The sequence below is a fragment of the Mandrillus leucophaeus genome, unplaced genomic scaffold (assembly GCF_000951045.1).
Source record: "Mandrillus leucophaeus isolate KB7577 unplaced genomic scaffold, Mleu.le_1.0 Scaffold11, whole genome shotgun sequence".
Taxonomy (NCBI): Eukaryota; Metazoa; Chordata; class Mammalia; order Primates; family Cercopithecidae; genus Mandrillus; species Mandrillus leucophaeus.
This window is the reverse complement of record NW_012099209.1, coordinates 3,677,070-3,688,727: the sequence shown is the minus strand read 5'-3', so window position 1 is coordinate 3,688,727 and position 11,658 is coordinate 3,677,070. Positions and strand designations below refer to the sequence as shown.

The 11,658-nt window shown below is 54.1% G+C and overlaps 1 protein-coding gene across 1 annotated transcript in view; it reads right to left on the bottom strand.

Moving 5' to 3' along the window:
• Positions 1 to 11,658, bottom strand: part of NCAN (neurocan) — a 65,866-nt gene that overhangs the window by 44,105 nt on the left and 10,103 nt on the right. Inside the window, exons 4-8 of the mRNA XM_011991297.1 lie at positions 9,758 to 9,932; positions 9,520 to 9,647; positions 8,686 to 8,979; positions 6,850 to 7,437; positions 5,287 to 6,642 (exon numbers count right to left, since the gene is read on the bottom strand). Of these exons, the coding sequence (XP_011846687.1) occupies positions 5,287 to 6,642; positions 6,850 to 7,437; positions 8,686 to 8,979; positions 9,520 to 9,647; positions 9,758 to 9,932 (2,541 nt within the window). The remainder of the gene's footprint in view (positions 1 to 5,286; positions 6,643 to 6,849; positions 7,438 to 8,685; positions 8,980 to 9,519; positions 9,648 to 9,757; positions 9,933 to 11,658) is intronic.

Sequence of the window (11,658 nt, the reverse complement as noted above, 5' to 3'; positions counted from 1 at the left end):
GATCACCTGAGGTCAGGAGTTTGAGACCAGCCTGGCCAACATGGTGAAACCCCGTCTCTACTAAAAATACAAAAAATTAGCTGGGCGTGCTGGCAGGAGCCTGTAATCCCAGCTACTCAGGAGGCTGAGGCAGGAGAATCCTTTGAACGCCGAAGGCGGAGGTTGCAGTGAGCTGAGATCGCGCCACTGCACTCCAGCCTGGGTGACGGAGTGAGACTCCATCTCAAAAAAAAAAAAAAGAATGAAATGCTTCATTTTTTGCACAGGGGCTGTGCTAATCTTCTCTGTATTGTTCTAATTTTAGCATATGTGCTGCTGAAGCGAACACTACTTTACTTTTTTTATTAGAACAATCGTTTCTTGTCTGTATCTCTCCCTAGAGCACTGGTGTTCCATATGGCAGCCACATATAGATATTCACGCTTAAATCAATTAAAGTGAAATAAAAGTAAAAACGTCATCCCTCAGTTGTCCTAGCCACTTTTCAAGTTAGCGTCGATAGAGAACATTTCCATCTCTGGGAAAGTTCTAGACTGTTGCTCTAGGACATCAGTTTTCAGAGGACAGGGGATTTGGTTTGAACACAGGGTCCGGGACAGAGCAGGCACTCAGTAATTGCTTGCTAAGGGAATGAAGGTGGCAGCTGGCCCTCCTGAGGTAGCTGAGGCCTGTCCCTGGGGTGACCCCACGGATGGCAAAGGGGCTTGTGGATGGCAGGGCCTGTGGCTGGATGATGGCCCTGCACGTGTGTGCACACGCACAGGGCTGCCAGGCGGCGGGACGCATGAGCCCCGCCAGGTGCCCTGCGCTGCTGACACCTGCCCACGGACTGGCGGTGACTCAGTCACTCGCTGGTACTGCATTTATTTTTGGCTTCATTAGCATTTCTTCTGCAAGCGGCGGGTGGGTAGGCGCCTGGGTCTCCCCAGCACTGCCCACCAATCTCCGTCCTGCTGCCACTGGCTTCATTGTGGACCCCAGGATCCAGAAAAGTATAAGACAGACCCAGCCTCAGCCCAGGTGCAGCTCCAACCCCCATTTACTTAGTGTTCCTGTGTGGTCGCCCTCCCACCTCTCTGACTGCCCCTTCTCTATTTATTTGGCCATTGAACTTCTTCCCTTCTGATCGTCTTTCCAGGGTTGATCCCCACATAGCCCCTCTCTTCTCTCACCACCACCCTAAGATTATTACTATTTTTTTTTTGAGACGGAGTCTTGCTGTGTCCCCCAGGCTGGAGTGCAGTTGCATGATCATAGCTCACTGCAGCCACAACCTCCCAGGGTCAAGTGGTTCTCCCATCTCAGCACCCCTGAGTAGCTGGGACCACAGGTATGCACCATGCTAATTTTAAAATTTGTTTTGTAGAGACGGGGTCTCACTATGTTGCCGAGGCTGGTCTCCAACTCAGAGCCCTGCTGAGGGCTCAAGTGATCCTCCTGCCTCAGCCTCCCAAAGTGTTGGAATTACAGGCATGAGCCATCACGCCCAGCCTCATGTACTTTTTTATGCCAATGAACTAAGCATTTCACAACCTAGTGACTGAGACAGAAGCCCTGTTTTCCAGCCAGGTGCGGTGGCTCTCGCCTGTAATCCCAGCACTTCAGGAGGCTGAGGCGGGCGGATCACTTGAGTCAGGAGCTCAAGACCAATCTGGTCAACATGGTGAAACCCCATCTCTACTAAAAGTACAAAAATTAGCCAGGGAGCCAGGCGTGGTTGCTCACGCCTGTAATCCCAGCACTTTGGGAGGCGGAGGTGGGCAGATCACGAGATCAGGAGATCGAGACCACGGTGAAACTCCATCTCTACTAAAAACACCAAAAAAAAAAATTAGCCGGGCACGGTGGCGGGCACCTGTAGTCCCAGCTACTCGGGAGGCTGAGGCAGGAGAATGGCGTGAACCCGGGAGGCAGAGCTTGCAGTGAGCCGAGATCTCACCACTGCACTCCAGCCTGGGTGACAGAGCAAGACTCTGTCTCAAATAAATAAATAAATAAATAAAATAACAAAAAATAAAAATACAGAAAATCAGCTGGGCGTGGTGGTGGGCGCCTGTAGTCCCAGCTACTCAGGAAGCTGAGGCAGGAGAATGGCGTGAACCCGGGAGGCAGAGCTTGCAGTGAGCCGAGATCTCACCACTGCACTCCAGCCTGGGTGACAGAGCAAGACTCTGTCTCAAATAAATAAATAAATAAATAAAATAACAAAAAATAAAAATACAGAAAATCAGCTGGGCGTGGTGGTGGGCGCCTGTAGTCCCAGCTACTCAGGAAGCTGAGGCAGGAGAATGGCGTGAACCGGGGAAGCGGCGCTTGCAGTGAGCCAAGATCGCGCCACTGCACTCCAGTCTGGGTGACACAGCGAGACTCCGTTTCAAAGAAAAAAAAAAAAAAGAAAGAAAGAAAAATTAGACAGGCATGGTGATGCATGCCTACAATCCCAGCATCCCAGCTACTCAGGAGGTTGAGGCATGAAAATCACTGGAACTTGGGAGGCGGAGGTTGCAGTGACCTGAGATCACTACTGTACTCTAGCCTGGGAGACAGAGCAGGACACTATCTCAAAAAAAATAAAAGAAGCCCTGTGTTCACACAACCTGGATTCAAACCCCAGGCTTGACACTCCCTTAGTTGCATGACTGCACAAGGTACTTGACCTCTCTGTGTCTGTCTCCCTATCTGCAAAGTGAGGATCACACTGGAGCTTTTCCCATAAGGACATTAAAAGGATTAACCAAGATAACTCCAGTAAAGTGCTTTGAATAAGCCAAGCACACTGGCAGTAACCCATAAATGTCAGCCTTTATGGATACAAGCGGCCCTGCCCCTGGGTCGGCCTGCCTCCGGGACATCTAAGAAAAAAAGATCTGCCAGGTGCTATGGCTCACGTCTGTAATCCCAACACTTTGGGAGGCCAAGGTGAGAGGATCACTTGAGCCCAGGAGTTTGAGACCAGCCTGGATAACATAGGGAGACCCCATCTCTTCACACACAACCACACACACACACACACACACACACACACACACACACACAGAGCTGGGTGTGGTGGTTGCATGCCTGTAGTCCAAGCTACTGAGGAGGCTGATGTGGGAGGATCACGTGAGCCTGGGTGCAGTGAACTATGGCTGCCCCACTGCACTCCAGCCTGAGCAACAGACCAAGATCCTGTCTGGAAAAAATAAAAAGAAAAAAAAGCAAAATAAAATAGATCCCACCCCAACACAGCCCAGAGGTGACAGGCTGGATGATGAAACCTACATCAGCTATTTCCATCATCATGACACTTTGCCTTCAAAAAAAGGGGCACCAACTTGGGCAACATGGCAAAACTCTGTCTCTACAAAAAATACAAAAATTAGCCAGGCCTGGTGGTGCACACCTGGTCCCAGCTACTTGGGAGCCTGAGGCAGGAAGATCACCTGAGCCTAGGGAGGTCAAGGCTGCACTGAGCCATGATCCTGCCATTGCACTCAAGCCTAGGTGACAGAGTGAGACCCTTTCAAAAAAAAAGGCAGGGGCAGGGGGTTGCGGTAGTTAAACGCCAAATGGTGTTAATAAAAGTGCGCAACTCGACCGGGTGCCATGGCTCACGCCTGTAATCCCAGCACTTTGGGAGGCCGAGGTAGGTGGATCACCTGAGGTCAGGAGTTTGAGACCAGCCTGGCCAACATGGTGAAACCCCCTGTCTCTATTAAAAATACAAAAATTAGCCAGGCATGGTAGTGGGAGCCTGTAATACCATCTAATCAGAAGGCTGAGGCAGGAGAATCACTTGAACCTGGAAGGTGGAGGTTGCAGTGCGCCGAGATCACACCACTGCACTCCAGGCTGGATGACAGAGTGAGACTCAGTCTGAAAAAACAAACAACAACAAAAAAGTGTGCAACTCAGAAAAAAAGACTTATTAATTAGCTGCTTGTTTTGTTTTGTTAGTTTGATTTGAGGCAGGGTCTCGTGGTGGAGCTATCATAGCTCACTGCAGCTTGGCTAATTTCTTTTTATTTTTAGTAGAGATGGTGTCTTGCTATGTTGCCCAGCCTGGTCTTAAACTCTTGAGCTCAAGTGATTCTCCCACCTCAGCCTCCCAAAGGGCTAGGATGACAGGCATGAGCCATTGCATGCAGCCACTTTTTCATTTGTTTGTTTTTAAATTTCATTTGGCCAAAAAACTCAGCTTCATCTGGCAGGACCTAAGAAGGGCTGGAATTTGCAGACTGAGCTGAGGCCGACCTGGCCCCAGGGAGAACAGGGCAGCTGATTTCTCTGGACGCTGCTGGCCACAGAGTAGTTAAGACTCAGGCTGACTTGGGCTCCAGTTGAGGTTTGACCACCGATTAGCCAAGTGGAGTTGTACCTTCCTGAGCTTCGGTTTGCTATCTGTAGAATGGGGGTGATCCTCGCCCCTTGTGTGCCTTCCCAGCACCCACTTTCCCTGTGGCTTGAGGCCCCCCATGAGTCAAATCACTGAATTCCAGTTCCCATTCACATTTGTCCAGGAAACCGTCCCTGCCACGCCTCCTCCCTCTGGCCTCGCCTGGGAGGCGTCTGTGTCCTGCTCTGTCTTCCCCAGACTCAGGGAATCCTGGAAAGCCAGCCCCTGGGCGTCACACCACTGTCCAGCACAAAGCAGATGTAGACATGGCTTGTAACTGAACTCATGCCCTAAATCAGACTCTACTCAATGCCTCGCCACTCCCATATTTTGTTTTTGTTTTTATTCTGTTTGAGATGGAGTCTCACTCTGTCACCCAGGCTGGAGTGCAGTGGTGCGATCTGGGCTCACCGCAACCTCCGCCTCCCGGGTTCAAGCGATTCTCATGCCTCAGCTTCCCCAGTAACTGGGATTACAGGTGTGTGCTAACACACCTGGCTAATTTTTATATTTTTAGTAGAGACAGAGTTTCGCCATGTTGGCCAGGCCGGTCTTGAACTCCCGACCTCAAGTGATCTGCCCATCTCGGCTTCCCAAAGTGCTGGGATTACAGGTGTGAGGCACCGCACCTGGCCACTCACCACTCTCAAATTTTGTTCCTTGGGATGTATGCTCTGTGTCCAAAATTGTTCAAGTGCTACTTCATCTCCTGGCCTTTGCCAGTACTCGTTCCTCTGCCAGGAATGTCATTTCTGAAATTCAACTCCACCCGATAAGCTCCTACCTCCAGCGTCATGCCCCACTAGAAAGCTTCCAGATCCTCAGGGACAACCATTCCTCTCTGCTCTGGGCTCCCCCAGCCCCTGCCCCCCAAGCCCTGACCATTCAGAGTCCTGGGACTCTGTACTCACCCTCCTCCGCACCCTCATTCGTAGGGGTCCCTGACAGGGCTGGCTCCTCTCCACTTGCCACCTCCTCCCAGAAGCTCTCTATGCCTGGACTCCCTGCCAGGACCTCCAGTTTGAAGTCCTCTATGCCCAGGGTGACAGGCAGCAGGGTGCTGGAGGGGTCCCACGGTACCGTAGGCTCCCCTGAGGAAACTAAGGCAGACTCGCCCACGCTGGCTGCAGTCGGTGTCCCAGGAGGAACAGCCGGTTTCCCCAGGGGGCTGCTCTGATGAGGAGGCGCTGAAGTTCCTGATGTTCCCTGGGTCTCCACCTGATCCTCTGGCTCTGGGTGGGGTTGGGAGCTTGAGGAGGCCAGTGTAGACACGGCTGGAACTCCAACCTTGTCCCCCTGCTCGGTCGTGAGGGACGTCACAACGCTTGTATCCAGGGCCACCTGAGGGCTCAAGGTGGTGCTTTCAGCTTCTTCAAACGACTGGGATCCAGGTTCCCAAATTCCACTAGCATCACTGGGGGCTGGCGTGACTGTGGAATCCTTGGGATTCACAGTGGGTCCTTCATCTGTAGCAACCCAAGGCTCCAAACTCGGGGTGACTTTGGGTACCAAGAAGAGTCCAGGGCTTCCCGAGGGGGCAGATGGGGAGCTTGCACCCGGACCTTTGCTGTACACTGAGGGCCAGGGGTCCTGTACCTCATCTACAGTGGCCTGCAAGCCAGAAGTGGGGCTTTCTGCTGTGTCGAAGACCCCAGACTCAGACCCCGAGATGCCCCTGAGGCCCGTTAGCTCCGTGGCAGTCTCAGTGGGGACAAAACCTACAGCCACATTCCTGTTTACAGAAGGCCATGGGCTGGAGCTGGGGTGTTCAACTTTGTGGACCTGAGCAAGGCTGGTCTCCCCAATTTCTCTGAAGTCTGCCCTGGGGGACTCAGGTGTTGTGGGCATGGCCTCTCCACCCTGTCCTGTCGGGGTCGAAAAGGGAGGCAGGGAATACACCTTGGTCTCTGCAGCAGGGGAAGGTGGAGCCGTGGCCGTGGCCTCACCATGTCCCTCAACTCTACTGGCCTCAGTGGAGACGGAGGTGGGGTGTGGTAGCATCCACTGTTTGGGACCACGCAGCATGGCCATCATAGGGAGATCTGGGGAGGTGGCCAAGGGGGATGCCTCCCAGGGGGCAGGGCTGGGAGCTGAGACGGTGGCCTCCAAGGGGGACCAAAACAGGTCTGGGGTGGCTGGCCTGGCACTGGGGCCCTCGGCTTTCTCTAACTCCGGGACAGGGGCCCTGCTGTGGCCTGAGATGCTGGGTGGGACCATGGTCGGGGGCCACAGCCAGGGCTCTGGGGAGCTCTTGCCACCAGCAGAACCTGCAACAACATCAAGGCAGTCATTATAATGATCTCTCAGCAGCCCCTTTGGTGGGACTCCAGGCCCAATGGAGAGGGGGCTTCTGGGGCCAGAGTACCCACCTGGGATTCAGAGCTTCCTCCCTCATCCTGAGTGTAGCCATGGCTACTTCTCCACCCTCACCTCCAGATCCCCAGGTAGGTCCCGCCTCCCCCAGAGCAACTCACCAGCTCCAGGCATATCCACCTCATTGGTCAGATCAGCCCAGGGGCTCTGGCTGTGGCCACCGCCCAACATCTCTGTGACTGCCATGGCCAGCGGAGGCTCCACTTGGTTCCCCACAGCCCCTGAGGTTGGGGGCTGGGCGCTGGCCTCCATCCCCTCTTGCAGCCCTGGCTCCGGGTCCTGCTGCTGGAAGTAGCGCCCATTCAACCCTTTGAAGCGCCCCCTCCTCCTAGCCGTAGGGTCAGTTGGGGCCACCTCCGTGTGTGAACTTGCTGTAGTGCCTGCCCCCATGTCACTAGGGCTGGGGGCCACTGTGCTTAGCCACACTTCCCCAGTGGGCCATGAGGCCAGCATGGGGTCCCCAGGGGTAGGGCTGAGTGTCTGTTGAGATTCCTGCTTCTCCGCCAAGATCAGGGGTTCTTCTTCCCCACTGGACACCAGAGGCTCCTGGAAGTCAGGGGTGACCACCTCTTCCTCCTCCAGGGTGGGCTCCAGTTCTCTAACTGGGGGCCCCTCTGCTGACAGAATCTCCCCCTCATCCCCAGAGGATGGGGTCTCTAGGTCTCCATGTTGTGATGTGGGGTGATGAGCTGTGGGAGAAAGCAGAAGAGGTTGTGTTAGGCCCAGGGGTGGCCTGGGAAGTTCTGCTTGAAGTCTACCCACTTTCCGGCATGCTGCAGCACAAGCCTCCTGTGCACCTCTGTCTCTCCTAAGTGGTTTCTGAGATTCCTCCAGCCTGAGAGAGGGAAGTGCAAAGTCTTCACCTCCACTGTTGAGGCTGGGGACCACCTGAGCCACGGTCAGGGTCAGAGTCAACTGGCTGCAGTGAGGGCTATAAGAATTTGGGCCAGGCGCGGTGGCTCACGTCCGTAATCCCAGCACTTTGGGAGGCCAAGGCGGGTGGATAACTTGAGGTCAGGAGTTCAAGACCAGCCTGGCCAACATGGTGAAACCCCGTCTCTACTAAAAATACAAAAATTAGTTTGGCGTGGTGGCGCATTCCTGTCCCAGCTACTCGGGAGGCGGAGGCAGGAGAATCGCTTGAACACGGGAGGCGGAGGTTGCAGTGAGCCGGAGGTTGCAGTGAGCCGAGATCGCACCACTGCACTCCAGCCTGGGTGACAGAGTGAGCCTCCATCTCAAAAGGAAAAAAAAAAACAAAACAATTTGGCTCATGGGCAAAGCTCAGGCAGCGTCCAACTCTCATGAACTTGGGTCGGCCTGTTGAGGGGTTCAACTCAACTTTGATGACGGATCCTCTCCTGGTACAAGTGGTGCCCAGTGGGCATGGTATGCCCGTGCCAAGATTGGGGCAGCTTACTTAGAGGACTTGACTCCTTTGGGGTGATGCTTGCAGCTTCCAAAGCTGTCCCCACTGTCCCCCAACAAGGGCAAGTGTCATCCCTGCTCCCACCCCCGGTGTGGAGCCCAGAGGTGGCCAATTGAGGCATAATCTCTTCCACGGGGGTGTGTATGTGTATGGGCGTGTCTCTAGGTAGAATATGCCCCACCCAAGGGCTTGTCTTTCAGGGTTATGGGGCCTCCGGACCTCAGGAGATACAGCCCACCCAGCAAAGATGATTCCCCACCAGAGTGGCCTCCTCTGGAGCCCTGTTCTTTCCCTAGGACCGGGCTCCTAGGGAAAGATTTGTCGTAAGGGGTGTGGCCTTCGCCCGGGGGCGTGGCCCTCACCCAGAGACGTGGCCCTCACCCAGGGACGTGGCTTATCACAAAGTGAGCTTCCACGTGTCTCTGCCTTGGCTTGGCGAGGCTTTCAGGGGCGTGGCCTTCGCCAAAGTGAAAGCCCTGGGGGAGCGGCCACCAGGGGACGCACGCACCTCGGAAGCAGTAGGCGTCGAAGCGCGCGGCGGGCGAAGGAAAGCCAGTCCGGTTAGCGAAGCGGTAGACGGTGCGCACGCCCGGGGCTGGGCCCCCGCAGCGCCGGCGCGGCGTCTGGATCGGGTAGCGCACGCTGCCGTCGGCCAGCCAGCCCGGGTCGCACTGGTCCAGGCCCTCATGCCAGGCCAGGTGCAGCTGTCCCACCGAGGCCAGCGCGGCACCCTGGCGGCGGCACTGTGCACGCGCGCCAGCCAGTGTCAGGCGGCGGGCCGGGCCCACGTAGAAGACCTCTCCTGCGGGAAGGGCGGGTGGAGGTCAGGGGGGCTGGGGAACCCTCCCCTGGAGCCCAGGAAGTGGGTCCAACTCCAAATAGTCCCGACCTGGATGTTAGGGTGGTGTTTAAAAGAGACGGTGACAACCGCAGCTCTGCGTCCAGCTCCGGGACCATCGTTGTCCTTACCTCTCATGCAGAGCTAAGTCTCTTTTTACAAATGGAGTAACTCAGGCACATGGGCAAGTCGGGCTTCAGGAGAGGGAGGGGCTCGGTGAAGGGGGCTCACAGAGGAGGAAGCGGGTAGGGACAGGGAGGCAGGCAGGGGACAGGAGATCAGAGAGGGAAAGAGGATCAGAGAGAGGAAGGGGGCAAAGGGAGGGAGGGGGACTCAGGGAAGCATGGAAAGCTCAGAAAATGGGTGGGATCATGTCTTGGTTGCAGGTTTAGAGAGGTATAAGACAGGAGACTTGCATAAGGACCCGGGAGGATGGGAATTGGGGAGAACGATAGAGGCTCAAGGAGAGGCGGAGGGGCCGGGTCCTGCCAGTCCCAGACTTACCCCCTAGCTCCCGGGCAAAGCAATACACATCGTAGAGTTCCTGTGGGTTGCGCCTCCCATAGCTCCGAACCCCTGGAAGGCTGCTACGGTCACCATAGCAACCAGGACGGGACTGGGTGATAGGATACCTGACAACACAAGGGGAGGGTCCCTCTCAGATGTGTACTCCTGGAGCCCCCAAGGAACCTCCTTCCCCATGGGCTAGTCTTCATCTCCCTGCCCTGTGTATCCCCCTCACCGAACAGTGCGGTCAGAGAGCCAGCCGGCATCACAGTTGTCAAAGCCATCCTCGAAGGCAGCCTGTAGATGCCGAGGGGCTGCAATGATGGCTGAGCTGAGATGGCAGGCCTCCTGGGCCTCAGCGAAGGTCAGTGCATAGCGGTCCTGGGCTGCCCGGTAGTGGAACACAACACCTGTGGGGGAACATCCAGGATGGGGGGGCAGTCGACTTATGCTGGAATCTTCAAGAACAGACCTACCTCTTGCAGAATGACTCCCCACTCCTGTCTGATAATAATAGACCCACATACAGTGTGGGTCGAGGGTGGGGAGCAAGATCCATATGCTCCCATTTTACAGATGAGGAAACTGGTAACAATGGCCATAAAGGGTTACAAGTTAGCAAATATTTACAATGTGAAAAGCATTTACAGCCGGGTGTGGTGGCTCACTTCTGTAATCCCAGCACTTTGGGAGGCCAAGGTGGGCGGATCACTTCAGGTCAGGAATTCGAGACTAGCCTGGCTAACATGGTGAAACCCTGTCTCTACTGAAAATACAAAAAATAGCTGGGCGTGGTGGCACACGCCTGTAATCCCAGCTACTCAGGAGGCTGAGGCAGGAGAATCGCTTGAACCCAGGAGGCAGACGTTGCAGTGAGCCGGGATTGAGCCACTGCACTCCAGCCTGGGAGACAGAACAAGACTTCATCTCAAATAAATAAATAAATAAAACATTTTTAAAAAGAAAAGCATTTGTAAGCATTATCTTATTGAACTCTTACAACAAACCTGATTGCTTCCAGAGGAGGAAACTAAGGGTCAGAAAGGTTGAGGGACAGGTCCAGGGCCACGTAGCAAATAAGAAGCAGGACCAGAATTCAAATTCAGAGAGCTCTGACTCCAAAGATAGCACTCTTCATGCCCAGGGTTAGGCCCTGGAGGTGGCAGGAGGTGTGGAGAAGGCTGACAGAGAGATTCTGCCTTTTAGGAATTAAGTGCATGCGCTGATAGGGAAGTGTAGGCAGCAATGGAAGATCAAATGTGGTTCTTGCCTGGCCTGGAAATGTGGTCCTGGAAGGCTTCTTGGAGGAGGTGACATGTAAGCCAGGATATGAAGCACCAGTAACAGGCTCACTGTGATTCAAATTCTGATTTAGGGATGAAAGAAATGGCTGAACAAGACAAAGAAATGAAACGCCTTGTTCCGTCATATCCTACTGACAGCCCTTGTGTCCTCAGCATTGGACCAGTACAGAATAGGTGCTCAATAAATGTTTGGCTGAATGTCCGGGCACAGCAGCTCATGCCTGTAATCCCAGCACTTTGGAAGACCGAGGCTGGCAGATCACTTGAGGCTAGGAGTTGGAGACCAGCCTGGCCAACATGGTGAAACCCTGTCTCTACTAAAAATACAAAAATTAGCCAGGTGTGGTTATGTGCACCTGTAATCCCAGCTACTCCAGAGGCTGAAGCAGGAGAATCACTTGAACCCACGAGGCAGAGGTTGCAGTGAGCCAAGATCGTATCACTGAACTCCAGCCTGGGTGAAAGAGTGAGAATCTGTCTCAAACAACAACGAAAAGAGTTTGGCTGAATGAATGAAATTGAAGTCGCCTAGATGTGGAATTCACTTGCCTCACCCCCAATCAGTTTGTTGTTGTTGTTGTTGTTAGCTTTTATCAATTTTCAGAAATAAGACCTTTGAAAGGGGATGATTTGTTGACCCCATAAACTATATGGTGAGACACTGTGTCCCTAGTTCACAGTTTGGGGGTATGCAGGTTAAGACCCAAGACAGGAATCAGGGACTTGTCCAAGGTCAATGTAAGTTAAGGGAAACAGATTTCCCAGCAGGAGTCCACAGGATGTTTGCTGTGCAACAATCCATTCACTGAGTCATTTATTGAGCATCTACTGT